Source organism: Calidris pugnax, unplaced genomic scaffold (genome assembly GCF_001431845.1).
Source record: "Calidris pugnax isolate Ruff unplaced genomic scaffold, ASM143184v1 scaffold5, whole genome shotgun sequence".
NCBI classification, from domain to species: domain Eukaryota; kingdom Metazoa; phylum Chordata; class Aves; order Charadriiformes; family Scolopacidae; genus Calidris; species Calidris pugnax.
This window is the reverse complement of record NW_015090814.1, coordinates 3,591,393-3,615,591: the sequence shown is the minus strand read 5'-3', so window position 1 is coordinate 3,615,591 and position 24,199 is coordinate 3,591,393. Positions and strand designations below refer to the sequence as shown.

The 24,199-nt window shown below is 37.8% G+C and overlaps 1 protein-coding gene across 1 annotated transcript in view; it reads right to left on the bottom strand.

Moving 5' to 3' along the window:
* PREX2 (phosphatidylinositol-3,4,5-trisphosphate-dependent Rac exchange factor 2) overlaps nucleotides 1-24,199 on the bottom strand; it is a 218,188-nt gene that overhangs the window by 95,923 nt on the left and 98,066 nt on the right. Inside the window, exons 16-25 of the mRNA XM_014939649.1 lie at nucleotides 23,401-23,543; nucleotides 23,155-23,247; nucleotides 21,387-21,535; nucleotides 18,919-19,004; nucleotides 16,484-16,620; nucleotides 12,791-12,908; nucleotides 11,773-11,957; nucleotides 8,334-8,495; nucleotides 4,129-4,351; nucleotides 3,580-3,787 (exon numbers count right to left, since the gene is read on the bottom strand). Coding sequence (XP_014795135.1) covers nucleotides 3,580-3,787; nucleotides 4,129-4,351; nucleotides 8,334-8,495; nucleotides 11,773-11,957; nucleotides 12,791-12,908; nucleotides 16,484-16,620; nucleotides 18,919-19,004; nucleotides 21,387-21,535; nucleotides 23,155-23,247; nucleotides 23,401-23,543 — 1,504 coding nt within the window. The remainder of the gene's footprint in view (nucleotides 1-3,579; nucleotides 3,788-4,128; nucleotides 4,352-8,333; nucleotides 8,496-11,772; nucleotides 11,958-12,790; nucleotides 12,909-16,483; nucleotides 16,621-18,918; nucleotides 19,005-21,386; nucleotides 21,536-23,154; nucleotides 23,248-23,400; nucleotides 23,544-24,199) is intronic.

Sequence of the window (24,199 nt, the reverse complement as noted above, 5' to 3'; positions counted from 1 at the left end):
CCCTATCACATAAGCCATTGGTTAGCAGGATTCTACATGGACAGGAAGAAAGATGGTCACCATATTTTACAGCAGTATTCAGTTTCAATCTACTTGCTACATGTTCTTGAACATGTCATAAGATAAATGTGTTAAGAAAATGTAGAGCTTAGTTCTTTGTACTTGTAAAACTTATTTTCTGAATACAAAAATACAAAAGGGGTTCAAAAAGGGATTGGACAAATTCATGGCAGATGATTCTAACAGTGCCCTTAAATCAAAAACTCCATTCCAAGTAGACCTTGTAACACTGCCTGCTGGAAAATGAGATGAGATAAGGACAAGGATTAACCTATACTTTTGCGTTCTCTTGTTTTCCCGTTATCATCCATTTCTAGGAAAACAAAAATAGGCTTTGGGCAGATCCATTCTGGTAAGTTCTTGTGGATTTTGTTGTCGCAAGAAAATATCAGAAGTGAAAAACAAGCATAATGAACTGCAATTTCAGCTCCTGAAAATATCCTCCCCTGAGTAATTATTTGTCAAGACACAGACAGACTATTATATCCTCTTCTTTTATGTGACTGTTTAGTCACCGCTGCCAAGATCTCAGTAAAAGACTGATGAAGGTAGCTGGAGCTTTTCCTAAGGGAGCTTTTCACTTTCTCTCAGCAGGCAGGCTCTTTTTTCTAAGGAAAATTTTTTTGCTGCACTACCATGAACGAAAACTGGAACTTTGGATAATAGAGTTCTGGAGCTGGTAGTTCCTATGGTCACTGAAGTGCTCTTAGAAACCCAATTCAGGGAGTCTGAAACACATAAACCCAAACCTGGATGCCAAAAAACCCTTCTTAAACACAGCACATGCACTTTATATTTTCTTTAGAGATGGGTCTACCCAAAACAAAATCATCTTAGATATCTATCTCATACGAGAAATACATGAATAAGTAGTAACTATCCACTACAGAGCCTGTAACTATGAATAAAGTTTCCATGAAACAGAGAAATTTAAATCTCAAGGAAAAAATGTTTCCATGAAACAGAGAAATTTAAATCTCACGCAAAAAAAATTCTCACATGCGGAATTAATCCTGAATGTAACCAAAATCAACACAATCCTAAAAATATGACAGAAACAAACAAAATCTGCTATGGTCAATCACAGCATTAAAAATGCATAGCCACAGGCAGCAACAAGAAACCTATGCAACGTGTGAGCTGCTCTGCCTTTTCCTCTCTCCCTGCAGCTTGGAAAATGTTCAAGCCTCTTCTATACTCCCAACAGACCATCTTTCCAAAAAACATCTGGGATCGTGGGAGGACACTTGAGTGCATGTGAAGCAAGAACACAGCAGGGTCACCATACAGAAGACAACCTGGACTTATTTCTGTATAACATCTAGCATCAGTGGTGGGTATCTGGCAGCGGGGTTGGAACTCGATGATCTTTAAGGTCCCTTCCAACCCAAACCATTCTATGATTCTATGGTAACACTGTCACAAGATTATGGGGGCTGAGAGAGAGACCACTGCTCACCTCAGCACAGAGCAGAGACATCTATTAACACAAAAGAGCAACAACTTTTTCAACAGTACTATTATAAAGGGTACCAAAAAGTCATTCAGTAGCCCATTTTTTTTCATCAATCAATAATTAGCATCAATCAACAATTTAGCATTGTGACACTGTGCTCCTATTTTCTGTCCTGAGAAACTTATAACATTGAGGATCGCTTACTGAATTGCTTATTATGATTAGCAATTTTATTGTTGCCCATGTCATAACAGAAAACTGAAGTTCTACAGACTTTGTAAAAAAGTTCAAGGATTGGTCTGTTTAAGCATATATCCCTAGCTACTGATGTATGAATATTTCTAATTAAAGCACAGCTGTTTGACTATACTATCTTATATACTCTATCTTTTGTTTCTCAGTAGCCCTAACTTTTCTCTCAAGAGTTAATTAGTAGCTGTAACTACATTCTAATATAATACAGCAGGTACTGCTGAACTGCTCACACCCAGATAGGCCCAGGTTCCTTCTTTCCTGGTCAGTGCTTTTAAAGTAGGTCCCTTGACTGTCCTGTTTCCTGTATTTCACCATAATTAGAAACTCGCAGCCCACTCAAAGACCGCGAGGAATAAAGCATGAAAAGTCTCAGTTTTAAAAACAGCAAAAGGTAAAATTTGCTAAATAAATTACACCTTCCATAATAAATTGCACCTCACACAAGATCTGCTACAAGGTCAGTGTGGAGGAAATTTATGAAAGGAAAAAAAATGAACGCTAGTGATTACTTTCACAACCACGTGACTCACAAAATGTGTATGTGTGTGTATGTATGTGTGTAACTGCACACACAATACAGATGTGTGTATTTATACATACAGGGCTATGAAAAAAGCCTCAGAAATTCCCGTGGTTTTGCATCCCCAGCTCAAGGGAGTGGAAAGGAAAGGTGAGGCAGACTGGCAACCAGAACTTCCTGAAATATTGACTGAACTTCCAAATATAATTCTCTGACTTCCTCGAGGAAGACTGACAACACAGGCTTTATAGACTCTTTTTAAGTGCATCCAAGCACTGAAATTATCTTAAATGTAATTAACTGACTTCACCTTCAGCATAATTAGCAGAACTACTTAAAGGAACAGAAAAAACTACATGCTTAGAAAAATTTCAGGCCATTCTTACTTTCACTGCTATTACAGTATGTAATACAATTACTTACACTGTGTAATTATTACATTATATTGCTATTAGAATAGTACAAAACATCCTACTCAGAAATAGCTATGAAAGGTCAAAACACTGTACAACTTTCAAAATAATAGGAGAAGCAATGTTATATCACTTTTCCAAACGTGAGTTTCCAATCACAAAAGATTAGCTTTTAAACTCAAAAAATTACATTGTTTATATTTTCAAAAGGAGTAATTTCTGACTTTTGCATTACGTATGGGATCTTTCAAAACTGAAAGACCTATCATGCTTCTTCATCCTTATCCCAAGTCAGCAAATGGCCCAGCAGTCAACCCACTTACCTCACAACTGGAAAAGCAAGATTTAAATCCTTGTCCTGAATTAGAACAAACTGTGATGAGACTTTAGGTCTCCCACATTCAAGCCTAGTGTCGTAATCACACAGTAGCAGCTCTCCCTAGATCCAGAGCTCTTCATTAAGGCCACTTTCTAATAAATTAATAATTTTTCTATCAGTCAAAAATGCTTTGCTTACAAACTAATCTTCGGGACTATTCAGCAATACCTGAAGAATTAAATTAAAGCTGTTTTTATAACTCTGCCCTTTGTTTCCACTCCTAGTGAAATTTTAGATGATGCGGGTCTCATATTTCAGCCTCCAAATAATTAGCATTTCCACATTTTAGAGAAAAGCTACAAACGAAAGTGGGAAAAAATCAGGGATCCTGGGAAAAAGAACAAAATATATTATTACCTACACTTAAATTCTTCGCCTTATCTCAATTCTATCTGAAGTCAACATTGATCCCACACTACACAAAAATGATACCCAGATTCATTGGCATCTTCAACAGGAAAAATAAAGGCAAGTCCAGATGGGAACATTTACTTACTCGTCTATTTGACAGACACAGCTTTCCACCTCTTTCAGTGCAGCTTGTAATTTGAACAGCAATTTTTGATAGACGTCTTGTGTTTCTAAATCTTCTTCTTTTAAGAGGTACCTCAGACCATGGCCCTCTTGCTGGCCAAGAGACTGTCCTGAAGGGGCAGCCATAGTAGTAATGGTGTGCTGGACATAAATCATGGGACTCAGTTTACCTGGGAATAATCCAAAGAGGTTACATCATTATTTATTTTTTTCAAGATAAATTCTAACCTCAGTAAAATACAAATATTTTTCCTGCTTAAAACTTCATGCATTTATTTAATCTTGCATTTAATTTTCCATATCAAGGTCAAGCTATTTAAGGAAAGAGTTATAGTAAAATAACGAATAGCCTTTTTTATGCTTTAAAATAAACCTGAGTATTGAAACTAGGGGGATTTCATAAAGGCTTGTCCTTCATTTTAATATTTGGGACACAAACCTAAACCAGTTACCTTTTAAGGCTCTATATCAGAAGCACTGAAAATAGTTCTTTCAAGTTCAACTGACTTACCTTGATCAGTGTTTTTATTTTCTTTTTCATGCGAAGAATGTTTTCTGCTGTCTAACTGCACACCAAAAGCACTACCAAGGGAAGTTGAGGTTTTAGGGTAAGACACTTCCATCACATTGATATGGCAATTGGTTGGACAGAAATCACTGCTGTGAAGTGGAGAAATCTTTGACTTCGCTTGTTTGAAGGTAGGCCAAGCCCTGTTTTTTAATACTCTTGAAAACTAGAAGTGAGAAAGAAAACAAAATTTTGATTAAAAGCTTTTGATGTGTCAGCACCTGCCTGAGAAAACTTGTGTACCTGACTAGAAAATGAAAAGTTTAAAATATTTCAGGCATCGTGAACATCAGATGCTTTGACTTCACAATTTCCCTCTTCCTCTACAAGCGAAAGAAAAAATATTTTTCATTTTATATTTTTGAGGGATTGGTTTTTGAAGTAAATGATACATTTTATGAATGTAAATAGCCTTGTAACAGGGAGAGAGATTTTTTTCCTTGCAACATAATAAAATATTAACAGTGTCTATCTGGGGAGAAAGTCTGGAAATGCTCTATGATCCAGTGCTGTACTGCATATGACATTTATAAACACCTGCTGACACAGATGTTTTCAAGTCAATGTTTGCAAAAATTTATGAAGATTTTGCCTGAAGCTATGATAAAGACAGAACTGGAAGTTATGTATTATGAATTTCATATTCAGGAAGGATGAAGTCCTCCCCTAATGGTTTCCTGTGCTACATTAAGAGTGTTGCCAGCAGATAGAGGGAGGTGATCCTGCTCTTCTACTCAGCACTGGTGAGGCCACACCAGGAGTACTGGGTCTAGTTCTGGGCTCACCAGAAATGGAGAGACATGGGCATTCTGGAGAGAGTCTAGCTAAGGGCCACGAAGATGGTTAAGGGACTGGAGCACCTCTTCTATGAGGAAAGTCTGAGAAAATGGTGACTGTCCAGCCTGGAGAAGAGAAGGATCAAGGGGATCTCATCAATTTATGGAAATACCTGAAGGGAGGGAGCAAAGAAGACAGAGCCAGGCTCTTTTCAACAGTGCCCAGTGACAGGACAAGAGGCAACGGGCACAAACTGAAAAACAGAGGTTCTCTATGAACATCAGGAAACTATTTACTGTGAGGATGACTAAGTACTTGCACAGGTTGCCCAGAGAAGTTGTCAGATCTCCATTCTCGGAGATATTCAAAAGCCATCTCAACATAGTCCTGGTCAACTGGCTCTAGGTGGCCCTTCTTGAGCAGAGAGGTTGGACAAGACCTCCAGAGGTCCTTACCAACCTCAACCATTCTGTGATTTTTAGTGATTCTGTGAAGCTGATGAACATTAGAGCATAAAAATTGCATAGTGATTCTGTGAAGCTGATGAACATTAGAATCGCGAACACTGTATTTTACAGACTTAGCTAGTCCACCATATCTTCTCTCCCCCATATATCAGCTCAGCAATAATAAATATTTTTTCCCCTCTCTCCCCCATATATCAGCTCAGCAATAATGAACATTTTTTTCTCCTCTGTTTTATGGTCTAATTCTAATATGGTGCTTAGCCAAGACTCCTTCACTGTAACACCTGAAATTTGTGCATACTCTTGAACATGCTTATACTTATCAACCCAAAATGGCTAGGACAGAACTGTACTAAATTTGGACACTTAGAAAATACACCTGCTTCAGAATTATAAAAGTCATGAGATAAAGATCTCCTATTGGAAAAGAGATTTGTCAGTCACAAGTAGGATTTTTGTCAAAATGTGTCCTTTCCAGTGCTGTTTGTTTTTAGGGGAGAATTTTTTCTGGAAAAGACATAATCAGTTCCAAGTCCCTAGTATTTTAATCACAGTATCTCTCCAGTCAAAATATTGCACAGCCCTAGCTCCGCTATGGAGCACAGCTCATGCATAAGAATATTTGCAAACTTACCTTGCAAAGTTCCTTCCCTAATAAATGTCAGTACAAATCCAATCAGTCAAGTTTTGACTAGCACTTCAGTTGAACAGAAGTATGTCCCCTCCGAGTAATAACAGGGGGTTGTGCTGGGATTTAAATTTCTGTTTATTTTGGTGTCACATTGCTTCAGCCTGATGAACATTTGACTGATTAATTACATTTAAATCTTTATATCAGAGCAAGATCTGGAAGGTTACAAGAAATCCAATTATGGAATTGTTCGAAGGCTGAAGAATGTACAAACAGTTAAGAAGGGCACTAAGGACATTCAGCAATGAAAATGTTCCTGCAAGCAGTACATATTTCACATCTCAATCTCCCACACATCCTGCTCCAGAGAGACCAAATGCCTGGCTACGATTTAATCAGGTCATAAGTCAGGCCCAAAATTCTTTTCATATATGTGTTGAGAAACATCTGGGACTCATGGCACCAGACCCGAGGTCTATTATGAGCAAAATGTTCTGATAATAATAATAGTAGGAACTGCAGAAATCTACAGAGTTTCTATTTATAGAATTCGAACTTTCGCAGTGAAACCAGGAGCCAAGCCGGGCTCAGGCGCTCCCAAAGCCTGCTGTAACTATGGTTACCTTTACCTTGCCAAGAAAATGACATATCTGTTCCTGAAATTCGTTGCGTTACTAATTGTCATTAAAAGCTGTAACTGTGAATCTACTGATTTTTGAGCAGATGAGCTTAAAAGTACAGTTTGTATCAGCAATATCTGCTTCTAGACAGTATAAGCACTATGAAAACTTCTCTGAGGCTCTTCATTTCATATCCAGCACAACACAAAAAAATTCCATTCGTTGTCTTGACCTCCTGTTAAAAGACTGTACATCATGCTCAAATTTTTTGGCTACAGGAAAGTAACCACCTACATGTTACTTGAACTTTAAGTGCACTATTATTAATGTTAAAACTAATGAATTTGTTTTTTTTAAAAAAGCTATTTTGATTTTGAATCAATTTTGAAAAAACAGAGGCCTGTAATTCAGGCAAACAACGGAGAAATCGGATGTTTGGTAATGCAGTATCAGAATCCTTTTGATATCTCCTTCTGTGAATCCTCAGTTTACTCCATTTCTTGCCAGAAAGCACCCTGAAAAGCCTTTGGAAAGCCTCTTTTTGGGCTTCATCCTACTGAAGCTACAGTTTTTCCTTAGTTTTTCCTCGAAACACAAGAGAACATTATCTGTTCATTTCCATGCAACTTTTAGAAGTGTGTGGAGCTTCTACATTGAGCCTCTTCTACATTGAGTCCTCTGATGGTTGGACTAGATGATATCAAAGGTCCCTTCCAACCTAGACAATTCTATGATTCTTTTTTCCTTCTCTTTCTTTATCTTTTCAATTTTTTTGCCTATTAGCTATCAGAAGAGGCCAGTTTGTAAATGTCACAACTCAGATCTCCAACTGAGATAAGAAGGGGCAGAGCCAGTTCTGTGTAGCCATTTTGGACCTTCATCAAACTATTTCCAAACTCCCAAGAATCAACTTGTATGGGGGAGGAACCAGAGGCCAGGATAAGAAAATAAGTTTGTATTAACAAATTGGCAAATGGATGATTCATTTATGCCCTGCTTAGCTAAATACAACTATAGAGAAATACAGCAGCTAGAGGTCATACTCTGGGTTATTTATTCATTCACATCTCATTAGTTTAGATCTCAAGTGTATGAAAGTCAGTACCTTCTCCTTTTTTCCCCTGCTATAATGTTTTATTAACCCAACTTAATCTAACAATTTACAGAGCCATTACTATTAATAGTCATGCTAGAAAAAGTCATACCAATTTGAAGGGCATAAAAGATGAATAAAAGGGTAACAATTTGGTATTTAAAATTAAGATGCACTAGAAGGAAAAAAAACAATTCTGCTGTTATTGCATCATTTTTGGTTAACATCTGCAAATTCACCAGAGTATTGATTTAAGGCATTTACAAGAATGCTGGGCCTTTTGTGGGAAATATGCAGTTGATTGTATCTACAACTGAACACAGCAAACAAGAAAGAATACGATCTATCCAGTGCCTAAAAAAGGGATAATAAAGAGCACGGTTTGAAAACCATTTATACAATTACTCAGTTTAGGCATTCCCACCCCAAAATAGCTAAACTTTCTGCCATATTTTTGTCATTGCAATAGACATTTTGAAGAGTGATTCAAACTGCACCACATTCCTCTAGTTTTCCCTTAAAAGACAAGTATCACCATGCTTAGGACATGCCGGTCATACCTTTTTATAACTGGAGATTCTTCGGTAGATGTGCTCGATTTTCTCACTGCAAATGACACTGAATTTACTTTGAAGCTCGGTGGGGATCACTTCATTTAAGGAACTGAGGCTGTTGCAATTCTGCACAAAGTGTTCATCGCTTTTTGCCAGTGCTTCAAGAATCTAAGATAATAAAAACAAGAGCAGTGGGTTATGAAATAAGACAACTAAGATAACCCCTTACTTGTCATCATTTATAATTAAAGCTTAAGCCTGATAATCAGTTGTCTTTTAACATTACAGGCAATGCTGCATAACAACAATTAACGAAATTTGGGAGGCAAAGAGGTTTCTTAAAAATCTATCCCCTGCATAAGTTATACCCATAACAAGTACTTTTATTTGGCTTCTCATGACATTTTCTGGCAATGGATTTACTACTCATTTCCTACTAATGTGACCACTATGGCTCCTCTGAAATGCATTATCTGCTGTATTTGCCTGAACTGCACATATTATGCAAAGTTGATGAATAAGTTAATTACATGTAGCAAAACTTTGGTCTGGCAGTAAAAGCGACAGTAAGACAATGAAAAAGCATACAAGAAAACGGAGTGCTATCTTCTTGTATATTCTGCACATATAAACAGGAAACAGAATAAACTATAATGGCCAGTGAAGACTGAAGTCTTGGTATGATGGGAATAGCTCTAGGAAATGATGGTGATACAAAATGGGGAAAAAAAAAAAAAGGATGTTTAAGAGATAAGGCCAGCACACAGCCCTTTTTTGGAGTTAGAGTTAAGGTTTCAATCATTGAAATTAACTGTGTTATGGAACTGAGGAGATGCCTATTGCTGGTTGGGTCCAACTCTGAAGATGCATTTGAAAAGCACACCCAAAATAACTTTCCAACAAAGGCACCTAAAGTCCAGATTAAAGGGCTAAGTAAGAAAAGGCTTGCATTTTAGAGTAACTCGGAGAAATCTGGAGAAAAAACACATACAGTATTAATCCATCATGGGACTTAAATCTGTATTCCACTTCTGCTACAGTTCATTGTTATAGCACCCACCATCACAGATGTAATATATGATTTATAAGGTTGACCGAGGAGTTTAGAAAAAAAAAATGACCATGTACAGAAATGTTGGAGTGCAAAATCTGAAGTTTATAAGAAGTCACAGGCTAGATCCTGAGAGAATTTTTTCTCAAGTCCCCAGCAGAATAAATAAAGGAAAGCTTTTAACTCTTAAAACATCCCGGTCACTTTGCTCACACTTCTAAGTTTCCTTCATGTATCGATTAATTAGTAATAGAAATTAGAATAATTCAAGATTTTTTTTTACAGCTGTACATTAAAATAAGTGCATTCAAAACCAGTAATTTTTGCAGCACGACTTTGGATACTTATCATAATAATGAACACAGTAAAGATTTGCACAAGATATAAGAAAGCTTCCTATATATAGGAGTACTTCACTCCCCTACTACATATGATGCAGAGTAGAAATGTTCAAAAATGCAAAGCAACAATAAATACACAGCAAAGAAAGAAAGAAACATATGGAGAGAAGCATAAGAACCTACTGAAAGCTTTGAGTGTTTAAAACCATTTGCAGACAGTTATATTTGATGAAGTGCCACTACAATTTTTATTATTGCCTTTGAGTTAAGCGACCTGATATTTCTACCAGTGGACCTTTTACAACAGCACAGGATAGGACAGCACAGTTCAGTTGGAAGGGACCTACAACGATCATCTTGTCCAACTGCCTGACCAATTCAGGGCTTATCACAAGTTAAAGCGTATTATTAAGAGCGTTGTCCAAATACCTATTAAACACTGACAGGCCTGGGGCATCAACCACCTCTCTAGGGAGCCTGTTCCAGTATTTGACCACTGTTTTGGTAAAGAAATGCTTCCTAACATCCAGTCTGAACCTCCCCTGACTCAGCTTTGGATCATTCCCATATGTACTACCCCTGGATCCCAGATAGAAGAGTTCAGCACCTCCCTCTCCACTTCCCTTCCTCAGGAAGCTGTAGAGAGCCATGAGGTCACCCCTCAGCCTCCTTCTCTCCAAACAAGACAAGCCCAAAGTCCTCAGCTACTTCTCACTGGACATTCCTTCCAGCCCTCTCACCAGCTTTGTTGCCCTCCTCTGGACACACTCAAGGACCTTCACATCCTTCTTAAATTGTGGGGCCCAGAACTGCTCACAGGACTCAAGGAAAGGATGCACCAACACTATACAAAGTGGGATAATCACCTCTTTTTAGACCACCATCACTTGAAATAAATTTTATATTATTCTAACATAGCTACATTACATCTCCATATTATCTTTTAGTCATCTTTAAATATTTAATTAGCCAGCCTAAACACTAAGGGTGATGATATTGCATCGTTTAAGGCCAGAATCAGTGTGCTGGAAGTACTCCTTTACTGAACTACTCCATATAAAACAAAGGAAAAATATTTCTTAAGCAGATAGGAAATGATATTTTATATGAAATAGTAATTAGAGCGAAAAATACACATCCTTCAGGCCAGTGACCTGAAGCATTGAATAGATCAGCTCTATCAAATTTCCTGATGGTGGTGTAAGAAGTTACTCCCTCGTCAAGGCAACCTGCCCCGAAGTCAAGTTAGGGAACAGAAACACATGCCCACATCTCAGCCATTTCAATAAAAGGTCAGTACTTTAGCTTACACTTCCAATTTCTTTCAAAAGAAATTTTCAAATTTCAATACACTACCCAACAGTTTTGGCTTTCATATTTTTATTAAGTGTATTTTGTTAGTCTGCGTATGTGTGTGAAAAGACCAAAGAAAGCTTGGTAAAAGTGCTGTATTACTGCATTACTTGTCAATGTGACCCGGACAACACTAAAAAAATAGCAATCACAGGGTTTATCATTTGGAAAGACTCAGAACGAATAAACACCAAAGCAACTCAAAGGTTGCACTTGTTTTTTTTCTTCCTCTGTGATTTTGCCAATGCATGTGCTGTTTTACTTTAAGACACAGAGAAGACAGATGCTGTGCTACTCCTGTTACTCTTACTGAAACAAAATTTTACAGTAACATATGCAATTCTGATGAGATTAAATGACACTAGGAAACTACAGCCTACCTTCACCAAGTTTTCACATTTCAGCAAGTCTTCAACTTCCTTTGAAGTTTTATTTGATAATTAAGAGAAAAAAAAAAGGGAGAGGGGCAGGAGGGATGGAAGATTTTCAAGTCTTCTAACATTTGTTGAGTTTAGAGGTTCAATTTCTAACTGCACCATAATTTATTTTGCTTCCTGAGTACACAATCATCCTCCAAAATGTCAGAGGGATAAAGGTGACCAATTACAAGATATTAAATAAAATACATATAATCCTAAGAATCATCAGAAGATTGCTCCATTGGTATTAGGCATTAATACATACAAAAAATGCTTCATACCTTTGCAGTCAAGCTGAAAAATCCCTTTGGCTCAATCATTTTTTCTAACACGTGGCATTTTATTCCAGCTGTGCTGTCGTATTCATAAACCACTCCATACTCCAAATGAACATTGTCTACAGTCAGACTCACGTGATCTTTCTTCCCATCGATTATTGCCATAGTATTAAACTTGTCAATTACCTCTAGAACATAGAAAATGACACCATTCAGTTGAGGAGAGTTGGCCATTAAACAAAATTGAAAGGACCTAGGCAAACGTTCTAAAAACAAGTATGATCTGATTATTCTACTTAAAAAACGTTCATCAAAATCCCAGCTCCTGGAACACCAGTAGGTTTATGAATACTAAAATACTAGATTGCTACAGAAGCACGAACAGACAAGTCACAATAGTCTCCCTTCAAAAACAGTTATTGAAAAGGACTAGTTCAATTTCACTTATAATCCAGAGACATAAAAAAGCAACAAAAAATGGAAGACTGAAAACTTCTAAATAAACTAGAAGAAAAAGCATCAACATTCAGAAATGAAACCACAATATCAGCATTTGCCCAGAAAACATAAATACAGTTTACATGTTAACTATCTCTTTAATTACCGTGATGCATATGAATCCAGCTTTATCTAAATGTTAATTGCCTGAAAATAATCTGAAGGATAGCTGATTTGTTATTTCTCATGCAGTAGTGACTAATGCATCTAATTTAGCCTTAAATGATTACTCGTGGTGAAAAACAGGTAATTCGTAGGATTATATATCCTATGAAAGAAAATTGAACAGATTTTCCCTAAAGTGTTTGCAGAAGCTTTTTCTTGAAATAGGAAATATAATAATTTTCAGAGAACAGCATGTTAAATTCACATCTTTAGAATACATAAAAAAGCAAATCCTTATGTAAAACACATTTTATGATCTGCTTGCAGTTCCCTCTCTGAAAAAAAACACTGCCTCTATTTTCCTTTCTACTACACCAATGTTCTAAGCAACAACATTATCAAAACAAGCATCACATACCTTCCACTTTGCAGTCAAAGGCATCTCCTCCATCCTCTCCAGAGGGCTTGGTGTTTGTTTTCTGAAGATCTTCCTGTGCACTTTCAATGCTGTTGTAAACCCACTGTATAGAATCTTGCTAAAAAACAACAACAAAAAAAAAAGACAGCTAGGAAAAGCTTTGCAGGTACAATGGATAGCAATTTATTTCACTGCTCTCAAACGTGAAATAGTTCCTTCAATTCCCTGATTATTATCAGCTTTATTGCCTTCTGAGCTCCAAATTAAAAATAGTATTTCAAAAATTACAGATAATTTTGGCTTTGTCTAAAACCATCTGAAGCATTTTGTCAACTTATTTTTTATTTCAGAGTATACTGCGATGAGACAGTATGGAATCTGTGACAGCATGACATCCATCAGTTTCATGTTTCTGCCAAAAATAATTTAAGACATTTCAAATCAAACTGCAGATTGAAAAATATTTGAGACAAGAAAACATGCAAAAACAGAGAACTGATTTTCGCCTTGCTAAATCTCCTGGGTGTCCACAAATATTACGGAATGCCAACAAAAGATATGGAACATCCAGTTAATCTATCACCTACGTGTCACTGGCAAGAAGAATATACACTACAGCCATCATTACTTATATTTGCCTCCTTCATCACTTATATTTGCCTTGACCACAGTAATTTTACTAGATGTCCTTTATTTTTCCCCCACATTAGCAAAACCCCTCAAAAGAACAGAATCACCAGCTCCAAAAGTCCAGCATCTTATGTGACTGAGTGACACATGGTCAGAGGAACAGTGGCTTGGTCACATAACCTATGGAGAAGCCATGTGTACCCCTTACAACTTGTTCTCCCCCGTCAGGTGCTCATCCACGTGCCCACCACATCCCTGTGGAAGGGCCTATCAAGTACAGCATCTCCAGAATGCTCTTCTCTTCCCCTTACACTTCAAAAGAAGCCTGACAGTCAGTTAATCATTCCCTCTCCAACAGCTACAGCGAATAAATGACACAATTATGACTAATCTGAACTCATAGACTTTAAAAAGAACTTTGTGGAAAGGATTCAAAGTTAAGCAAGGACAGCAAAAGTTTAATCTGAATGTTGTGATTTTCATACAAAATGCCAAGCACATTATATTATACTATACGATATTCAGCCGCTATCTTTAACTCATTAATCATCAATAACTAAGCTTTTGCATGATTAAGGTACTATTTCTCTCTAGATTTCCCAGATTCACCCAAGCCTTAATTTTCACTCTGTGGCACTGAAATATTTTAATAAGGAAGCTTAAATTTCAGGGATTTCTCTCGACTGCTGGAAGATACCCGTGGTACAAGCTGATCGACAGCATTAAGACTGTCATGCCAATCTCTAATAGGGGATTTACATTATGTCAAAGGGTTACTTCCTTATTTGAACTTAATATGGCCTAATAGAAAAACTGCTTATTATGGAAGTCCCTCTTTCAAAAGTTAATACAAGATACAACGCTACGTAACTCAAACGTTCTCCAAAAGCATTACAGCCTAAATCTGTCAGATCGTGATTACAGAATCAGTGAATGATCTGGGCTTGGAAGGGACCTCTGGAGATCATCTAGTCCAAACCCCCTGCCAGAGCAGGGTCACCCAGAGCAGGTCCCACAGGAACATGTCCAGGTGGGTTTGGAATGTCTCCAGAGAAGGAGACTCCACCACCTCTCTGGGCAGCCTCTGCCAGGGCTCTGCCACCCTCACAGGAAAGAAGTTCCTCCTCATGTTTAGGTGGAACTTCTTACATTCAAGTTTGAGCCTGTTCCCTCTTGTCCTGTCACTGGGCACCACTGAAAAAAGACCGGCCCCATCCTCTTGACACCCTCCCTTTCAGTATTTATAGGCATTGATCAGATGCCCCCTCAGCCTTCTCTTCTGCCGACTAAAAAGACCCCAGTCCCTCAGCCTCTCCTCGTCAGAGAGATGCTCCAGGCCCCTCATCATCTTTGTAGCCCTAAGTATCACTGCAAATAAATTGTAATTCCAAGAAGTAAAATCTGCTTTCAATGTCCTTTATCCAGAGAAGACAGAAAGAATATAAACAGAAGTTATTCACACTGAAAGAATCTGAACTGAAACTTCATGCTCCAGGCAAGCAGGAAGACTCCTCACCCCGAGAAGTGGAATATGCAGGAGACAGAAAAAGATCCCCTTCCAATTATGCAATTGACAGCCATAGGAGAGACTGCAATATTCATGTTAATTAAATGATAGCCTAATACACTGTACTTACAAAATAGGAGAAATCCATAGTCACCTTCCAAATAATTAAAAACTCACATTTCTGAATAGCAAATTAAATTTTAGCTGTCTTGACACCAGGGGGAATACTGCCATTTACTTCAGTCTAGACAGTTCTCCCATAGCATTTGATAGCACTACATCCTAAATGAAGTTTTTCTTGTCAGTCTGGGAGATTTTAGTTATTTCTGATTTGCTGAATTATGATCAGCTATTTTTTAAGACTGAAATAAATACTCCGTATAGGAAAACCAGTTATGTCCTCCAACATATTACACAAATGGCTTAAGAAACAGAGTCATTTTGCATGTCAAGGCATTCATGCCAGCCAACATTAATCAATCCCCTTTGGATGTCTTAATCTCTACAGGAACTCTGCACTTACACACAGAGAGAATGCACCTGTTACGAAGAATAAAATTTATCTTTTATTCTAGCCAGTTTTGCTACCAGTGCAAAAAAGCACCTTCTCTTTACTAGAGTGCATCTTCCTTGAAGAACAGGTGAGCTTGATTTTGATATGCTTTTAACTTCAATTCTGTATTACAGTTTAAACACAAACATCCAGACAAACGTTTTCATAAAGACTGTATTAGCACGACACAGTTCTACCTAACTCTTACTTAAAATTCTTATCTCATATCTATGCAATAGGTGTAGGAGAAGGATTTCACTTTTGATTTTAATTGGATTTTTCTTCTCAATTAACATGCACTGGAAGAGTTTGTGAAGTTAATTAATTACGGTGATTCACAGTTTATGAAAAAATTGCAGGGTCTTGGAAAAATTACATCATAGAATCCAGCTGGTTTGGGTTTTCTCCCAAATTTCGGAAGCCTTAGATTTTCTCCTAAACTAACATGAAAAAGATAATAAAAATTGCATGCTTTTATTTTAAATAAGTGAAATTTTGTGTCCTGAATGCCCAAGATTAGAATGCAATGGGAACACAGAGACTTTTATAGGTGGAATATGTGCACTCTGCTCTCTCTGTGCTGAAGTATACAAAATTCTGGAAGAAGATGAGCTTTTTGCATTGCCTTCTGCTGTGCTGAGCAGGCAGAGAGCTGTGTAAATCCCCCTCCATCATGAGGAGAATATGCTTCGTAACGCTTTCTGCACAGAACCTCAGAAACACTTGAAATAATAATATTAAAATGTCATATTAAAAAAAAAAAGCTACAAGCTTAGATTTATTTCAAGGCAGAAATTAAACAGACCTTGAACATCAGCAATATATTGAGGAATCTTCAGTTTTTCTATTTCATCTGGCTTCCCTTCACTTTTATTCACCACTCCTTTTCCCCTCAGCACACTCAAACACAACAGATACGTGGACAGAGATACATACCACGCTGGTTACTATGACCAAAAATAAATTTAGAAGAAAATCTGCAAGTGTTCCCAGTGAAATGTACCTGCATGGGCCGCCTGTACTTCCTGCATGCCGTGACATGAGCAATAACACTCGCGTGAGTCTCTTTGCTGACATTAATTCCATTCACTTTGATTATGCACTGGCCGGGGTGAAGACCTGCTGCAGCCGCCACTGTTCCTATAAAAAAAAACAAATCCAACACAGTTAACAGGCTTCTTTTCCCTAAATATCCCCTTTAAAGCTTACAGTCCAAAACCCTCATTTTTTTTAACCAGAATCCGCTCTCACCAATTCTTACATCCCCTGACCACAGGGTGCTTCTGCAGTCAGCTGGATTCCAAGGAAATGGAGTTCCCCAGCAGATGATTCCATAAAAAAAGAGACTAGACTATTTCCTAAAGGCTATTTTATAAAACAAGTGTTGATTAGTAAGATGAATATGTGGAAAAATTCTCATAAAGAAAAGGCATTTTAAAAGGATAAAAAGGCTCTAGCTTGAAACTCACTAATTGTAACTTAGACCACTTTTATTCTGAATTCTTTTATATGCCCCAAGTTTATGAGCTTCCTGACTGCTTCAGGTAATTTACTTACAAAACAGAAGCTTTCTGACAATTCATAAAGAAATATCAGAGCATACTAGAGTTTCTTCTTAAACATTTTAATCTTTTTACCAACTCACAGAGCATACTAGAGTTTCTTCTTAAACATTAAGAAAAATATCCAAATCCAAAACCATTTCCAAGGAAGTTGCTGTTATTTTAATCTTTTTACCAACTCTGTTATATCAGAGTGCCTTACAGCTTTAATCAAAATACTCAAAGATAACCAAGTAGAGATCTCAAATTCAATCATTTTTTGGGGGAAAAAAAAATCCACCGTGAAACAAAACATCCTCTTTGAGCAACGTAAAATATATGGTTCAGTGATTTATTTTCACAATGGAATAACCACCTTGTGAAAAATCTTCTATCCATCGTAGATGTGCTACAAAAATAGCAGATGTCTCCAGGTCTTTTCAGCGTGACTCAAGCCCACTCCTGACAGACAGACAGCCTGCTGGAGTATGACCTTCGTTTCAGCCACCTGGACACTCATCTCCTTATGTCTCTCTTGATATTGCCACCAGGGTGCCAGAAAAGTTAAAGAAATCTATTGCCTAGAGAGCATGAGGCTGAGGGGCAGAAGGTGGCTGCTATGAAAGAGAAGGCCAGACCAACTCTGCAGGGCTGACAAATACAAAAGCTGTGTCACACCTCGTCAACTGAGCATATTTGACTAGGAAATAACATAAAGAATATCCCTGGATTTCCCTCATTTTAGGTATTATCAGGTTAGACGATATCTGCATTTTAAATCTAATTTCCAAGAAGGTCTTTGGAAATTACACCATTACCAGCTATTCCAGTTAAAAAAAAAAAAAAAAAAGGATTTAAAAATAAACATTTAAACAGGCCTTCTTCAATACCTCTCAAAAAACCCCCAATCTCTCTTCAAAAAACCCAAGGTCCCAATTCAGCGAAGTATTTAAGCATATGCTGAAAATCTTTCAGGTTTAGCAAACCACACAAGCAAGCACTTACACACTGCTGAGGCTAATTGGAATAAAGTATGTGCTTAATGAATAAGGATAGGCAGTTGAATTGAGATCCAGGTGCAGAAATAATTATCACATCAGCTCAACAGTCTGTAGTTTATTAGACTTTCTCCTGAAAATCTAATTTCTGGCACCGCAGCCTAGAAAAAAAGGCATCGAGCTCTGTTCAAATCTGGCTGCTTTGCAGATCAGTTCACCTAAAATTCCTCAATTACAAAAGGGGGAGGGGGAAAAAAGGACACAACTGTCCCACTATAGCTGAAAATACCATGTTAGTTGGCTCTACCATTAACAACGTGCAACAGCAACTTTCAACTGCTTCAATATCTTTTATGACCAGTGCACCAGTCAAGGACACAGTGAGCTAGGGATGGCAAGCATTTGACAATCACATCACAAAATGGACTAATCAGTATTTAGAGGAAACATCTGCAATTACTAAGACAGTCTAGGGCACTAGCACCCTTGAAAAGATTTGTGAGAAGTGCGATTTCTGTAAAAAAATCTGTTTTCAGAACATTGTAGAACCACATGGCCACCTCACAAATTACAGCTCAGGGACTGAGTGGTTTCCAATACCCATTCACTGCAGAAAGTGATTTTGCACCCATCAGTTATTCCTTAGTCTGTAAAGAATGGACAGCCTTAAGTTAACTTTCCTACATTCGTATAAATACATACTCCCTCACCAAAAAAAAGCCAAAAAATTTAAAGTTTACAAAGTATAAGAACACAAAATAATCTTATTTGGTTTTCTTTAATATTGTTACTATGGAGGAAAACACAAATCTAAGCCGAACCACTGGACCTAATTTAGATATGTCATTTAGATATTAAATATATATTTATCACTACCGTTGATGGCTCTTAAAGCTTACCTCTCCCGACAGCATGGACAACTGATGGGCCAAAGCCCCGGATTTGGAATCCGAGTCCATCTGCAGAGTCAGGAATCTTCACTGTCCTGATATAAAAGCAGAGAAATTCAATATGAACGTAGCAAAAGGTAGCATTTTGTTATTCAAGAAAAAAAGTGAACACAAATAAGTGGGTTACAAGGGAGTATGACTCAATTGACAGTTTCAGACTCAGCATCATTTATATTCCAGATACTTCGCACCACTGACTCAGAAATAAGAGCAAGCTGGGATCCCAAAACCAACCAGAGGAAAGCAATACCATTTTGCAGGGAAATTCAAGACCCCATTTACCACCAAAGCACCACCAACAGCTTTAAAATTTCTCCCAAAGGGGCTGAGATTTGGCTACGGTGCCACAGCACAGCAACATGGAGAGCCCTGGGAAGGCAAGCAGTCTCCCAGAGCCTAGGGACGACCAATCATGAGTCCTAGAAGACTGCAGATCAGTATGACAATTTGTTAACATCTAAGTGTCTACTGAGTTCTATTGGAAAAAATATTTTGTTGCCGTTTTTCTGAGCAGCCATGAAAAGCACTGAGCTTTGCAAAGCCAGAATCACCTACTATAACTTGTAAGCTACGCTCCTGCTCGGTCCAAGTGCAACAGCAATAAATCTCGTGACAAACATAACCAACAAAAACACAGTTCTGAGAATCAAAAATTCACACGCACTCCTTAAAATGAAGCCCAAAGAAAGATAGCATATCCACATGATATCAGCTCAGGTTCCAGAAAAAGCAACACAGCTGCATTAGCCCTTATCAGAGCTACTTAGGTCATGCTTAACAGCCCACTGATTTAACTTTGCAGCCTCTGCTTCCAAAGCCAGCTCTGTTATTATCTGAGGGATCTTTGCCCTGAGCTCCATTTGCCAGTGCAAAAGCAGACAAACTCAAATTGATGTTGAAAAGTGTTTTTTAAAATACATCGGGACCGTAAAAAACTTGATTTACGGGTATTTTTGAAAAATATCATTGAAACATTTTTTGTGCTTTCTTTTTCTTTTTTTCTGGCATACATAGTATTTAGCATTTGGAGATGATTATCAGCAGAGACGAGAACCAAAATCCACTGAAGTCTATATTTTTTTAAATATTAAAATATTCTTGATATTAGTTAATTTTAATTTGAAATATTTTCATAAGTATAGCATCATTTAGTATACTTATATATTAACTACGGGTCATACAGTCTATACGGTTTCATTCTGAAACTGCTTTGGGAACATGCTAATGAGCTACGAAAACCCATCACTGCCAGTTTAGGTTAAGAATTTAGAAGAGAACCATCTCTTCTGCTGACACAGTTGTGCCAGCCACAGTCACCACTGAGAAACCAAATTCTTCAAACTCCTCTGAACTCCTCATTCACTGGATCATCTCTGTCAACCTTGACATTCACCCGCGTTTTCACTGGCAAGTTGTGTCAGGAGTTAAACCAAGATCTACACTAAGGAAAGACCTTTTACAGTTGCTACAACACTATCATCTACTGGTTTGAGGGATATTTTTTTGTTGGTGGTGGTTTTGTCTGGGGAGTTTTTTGGAGTCTCAGATGAGATGATCATCTTTCTGCCATATTTCTTTACTTGCTCTTTTCCCCTTCCTGGATGCCATTGCATTTCTCAACACACCTATCCTTATTAACATCTCCCATCTACCACCTCAACCAGAGCCATTTCCAAGGCCCTCTGTGTGCACTGCCCAGTGACAGAGGATGGTCCCTCCTTACCCTGCAAAATTTGATCAAAATCACTCCTGGCCACTGTTTCTGAATCTCCTCTTCCTTTGGTATGTACAAACCAGTAACAACTGCATTGATTTTATTAACAGACCTCTGCTCGTTTACATACTTTCTGAACCCAGCCATTGGGCCTCAACTTTGCATTTCGTTTACCTAACAGAAATTCAGGTAGGAATGGTCAAAACTGTGTACAGAAATGCGTGTCTCATAAAAAGATGGGGAGCTGTTTGCTTGCTCCTGCTGTTTACACAAACCAGCACATACGCTGAAGAGTCCCATTAGATCACGGAGTCCAAACCAGCAACTAACCCCCAGACAGAGGAACTTGTTTAATAAACACAGTGAGAGATAAGTGATCAAAACTACCCCACATATAGTCAAGGAAACTTCATTTAGACTTGAGGTTCCTGCATGTATTTGGAGCAGCAGAGTTGATGATCTAAAACGCTCGCCTTTCTGCTTTTGCTGATGGACAAAATAATAAAACAAAATCAACAAAACAAAATCAAACATGTAATAAAACAAAATCAAAGCAGATCAAACTGCTTGAACTTTACGAAGTCAGATTAGATAAAGCATTTAAAATAACTCTACAGCAGCGCTCTCTGAAGTTCCACCGGTCTCTTAAAATTCTCTTCGGTCGCAGTCTGTAAAAATCCCCCCCAAAGGAATGACAACTTACTCCCGTGGTTTGGTGCTCACAAGCACCCGCAGGGGCTTTCTGCTGTTTAAACATGCTCTCAGGAAGCAATCCACTTCACTGAAGGGGCGCAGAAAAACCAGGTCACCGTTAATGGCAAAGATCTTTTTCCCAACTTCCAGGCCTGCCATCTAGAAAACAATAACAGTTGGTGTGTATGTTTGCCTTTTATAACCACCAACATTATGTTTTCTTCCGCTGGCATGCAACCCCGATAGGAATAATTACATGCACATTTCCTTTACATTCTTTATGCCTCCTTCACATACCACGCACAAAAGGCCTCCAACACAATATGCTTCTAGGACTGGTTAAACTGATGTGGAGGGTACAGTAAACACTCATTCTGAAGAAATCTAAATACAAGACCTAGTCTTAATGAAGATTTTATGACAGTATTACAACGTCAGGTAATATTTGTAATAATTAACACAACAGCCTTCATTGAGCCAGACTATTTTTTTTATGTTGTTACCCAATTTCATAGAATCATAGAATGGTTAGACTTGAAAGGGACCTAAAGATCATCTAGTTCCAAACCCCCTGCCCTGGGCAGGGACACCTCCCACCCCACCAGGTTGCTCCAAGCCCCATCCAGCCTGGCCTGGAACCCCTCCAGGGATGGGGCAGCCACAGCTTCTCTGGGCAACCTCTTTCAGTGTCTCACCACCCTCACACCAAAGAATTTCTTCCTAAGATCTCACCCAAATCACCCAATTTTTAGTAAGTGACTAACAGCAAAGAATTTCTTTCTAGTATCTAATTGTCCATCCATCACCCTGCAAAGGAACCAAAGTTTCTTTTCATAAGAAAAGACCCAATTAATATTTTAGTAAGTGACTATTTGTAAGTTCCAAAGCAAAACAATATCCTTAAACATTTCATGGCTTTTGAGACACTGGTACAGCAAGCCCAATTACAGTTTTTAAACTCAGGTCTAAGAAGAAAGGAACCGTAACCACTTGGATGATGGGAGCACTCAGAGCCCTTCAGGGCACAGGCCAAGCCTTAGCACCATCCGAGATCATGGCAGAATCTGCCTGCTACAAATCACCCCAGAGACTCCTCTGTGGCTGTATTATATTATATTATATTATCCATCTATTTTCATCCTAAATTTCTATTCCACCATGAGGTATAGAAAGGCTTGAAATGTAGGTTTAAATCTTTTCACTCATGGAAGAGTCTCATTCTTTATCTTTACATGTACAGACACTCGCACACAGTTCAGTAGAATATGAATTTACTGAAGGAGCGTCTAAAGCAATACTAAGTAACAGAAAGGCTGCAATTTATTCATTCAGATTCTCAAATTCTAGACTTTGTCCAAAACTTGATATATTCTTTATTATGAAATATATCAAGTGCGACTCTCAGACTAGCTCTATACTCATTTCATATTCTAGCAAAAAAAGTTTATTCCACTCATGATTAACGTCATCACTGGAATATTACAAACTGTATAAAAATAAAATGATGACTTATATCAACACTCAACAGTACAATTTTTCTGAGCAAAAAATGAGTGTTGATAACGCTCAGTTAAATATTTTAAACAAAAAAAAAAAAAAAAAACGCCAACCAAAACCAAAGGAAAAAAAGGGGAAAAAAAGGTTGATAACCACAGCTTTCTTGGAAAGTTGTCATTGTTACCTTCTACTACTATAGATATTCCTAACTGATGTACAAAACACAGACCTGTGATCAAGTGAATAAAACAGGTAAGATGATAATTTATAATACTTGATACCTCAGCATTTGATCCTTTCTCCACCACTTTAATAATTGGCACCTTGTTTTTATCTTCTAAACCAAAACCATAGGTGCCTTCATTAGATTTGATCTGAAAAATAAAATTGTTCAAAATAGTGTTCAGAAAGGCATTAAGAAGAGCTAAAGGGTATCACTATTAAATAAAAATATACAGGGCTTATTTATTGTTGCTACAACCAGGTTTTTTACTCATTAAAGCATACAGTCATTGGGCTTCACTCACCAGTAATGACTTGGCTATGACATTTTCCACTACCTTCAGATCGTGTTTCATGAGCCTGTGCTTCATATTTGACCCTTCCATTTCTTCATCCGCATAAAAACGGAACAGCAGCGGTTCATCTTTAAATTCGCTTTTCTCTAACACTGTATGATACAAAACCACACATATTAATCCTCCTTTTCTTTTAAACTTTTCAATATCATGTCTCCCATGCAACACAAAATACCGAACATGTGTACGCATATTAAATGCTACCAAACTATTTGTGTGTGTGAATCTTAATTTTTAACATAAACGTGATTTTTATGTGGAGCCATTACAGATAGGTATCACTAAGCTCCTTTTCAACTGCAGCATCTGGATTCTACCAAGCTGAGGAATACACATCAGCCTGAAATGGCTTTAGTGAAAACATCAAGCACAACGCTTTTCCTGAAAATGATTTAAAACCCAGATTTTTAAAAGTCATGCTGGAGATGCTCACCACCAAGTTCTGGCACTCTCCTGGTGGTGAAGGATGCCAGGTTCAGTATTAGAAACGGGTTTGGTGGGGATGTGGAAGCAACCAGAACAGCAGATGGATGCAGTTTGTATGTTTAAAAGTCAAAGAAAAAAGGAATGAGCAGTGCCAGAAAGGAAGTGAATTTCCTCCCTCTTTCTCCAAACAAGCTGATGAGAAAATCATTTCTTCCTCTTTTTATTTCAGTAAATGACCTGCTGCTTCAATCCTTTCACTGAAATCTTCCCTCTGATGGTATTAAATGTGACCTGGTTCACCTCATTTTTGGTACTGCACATC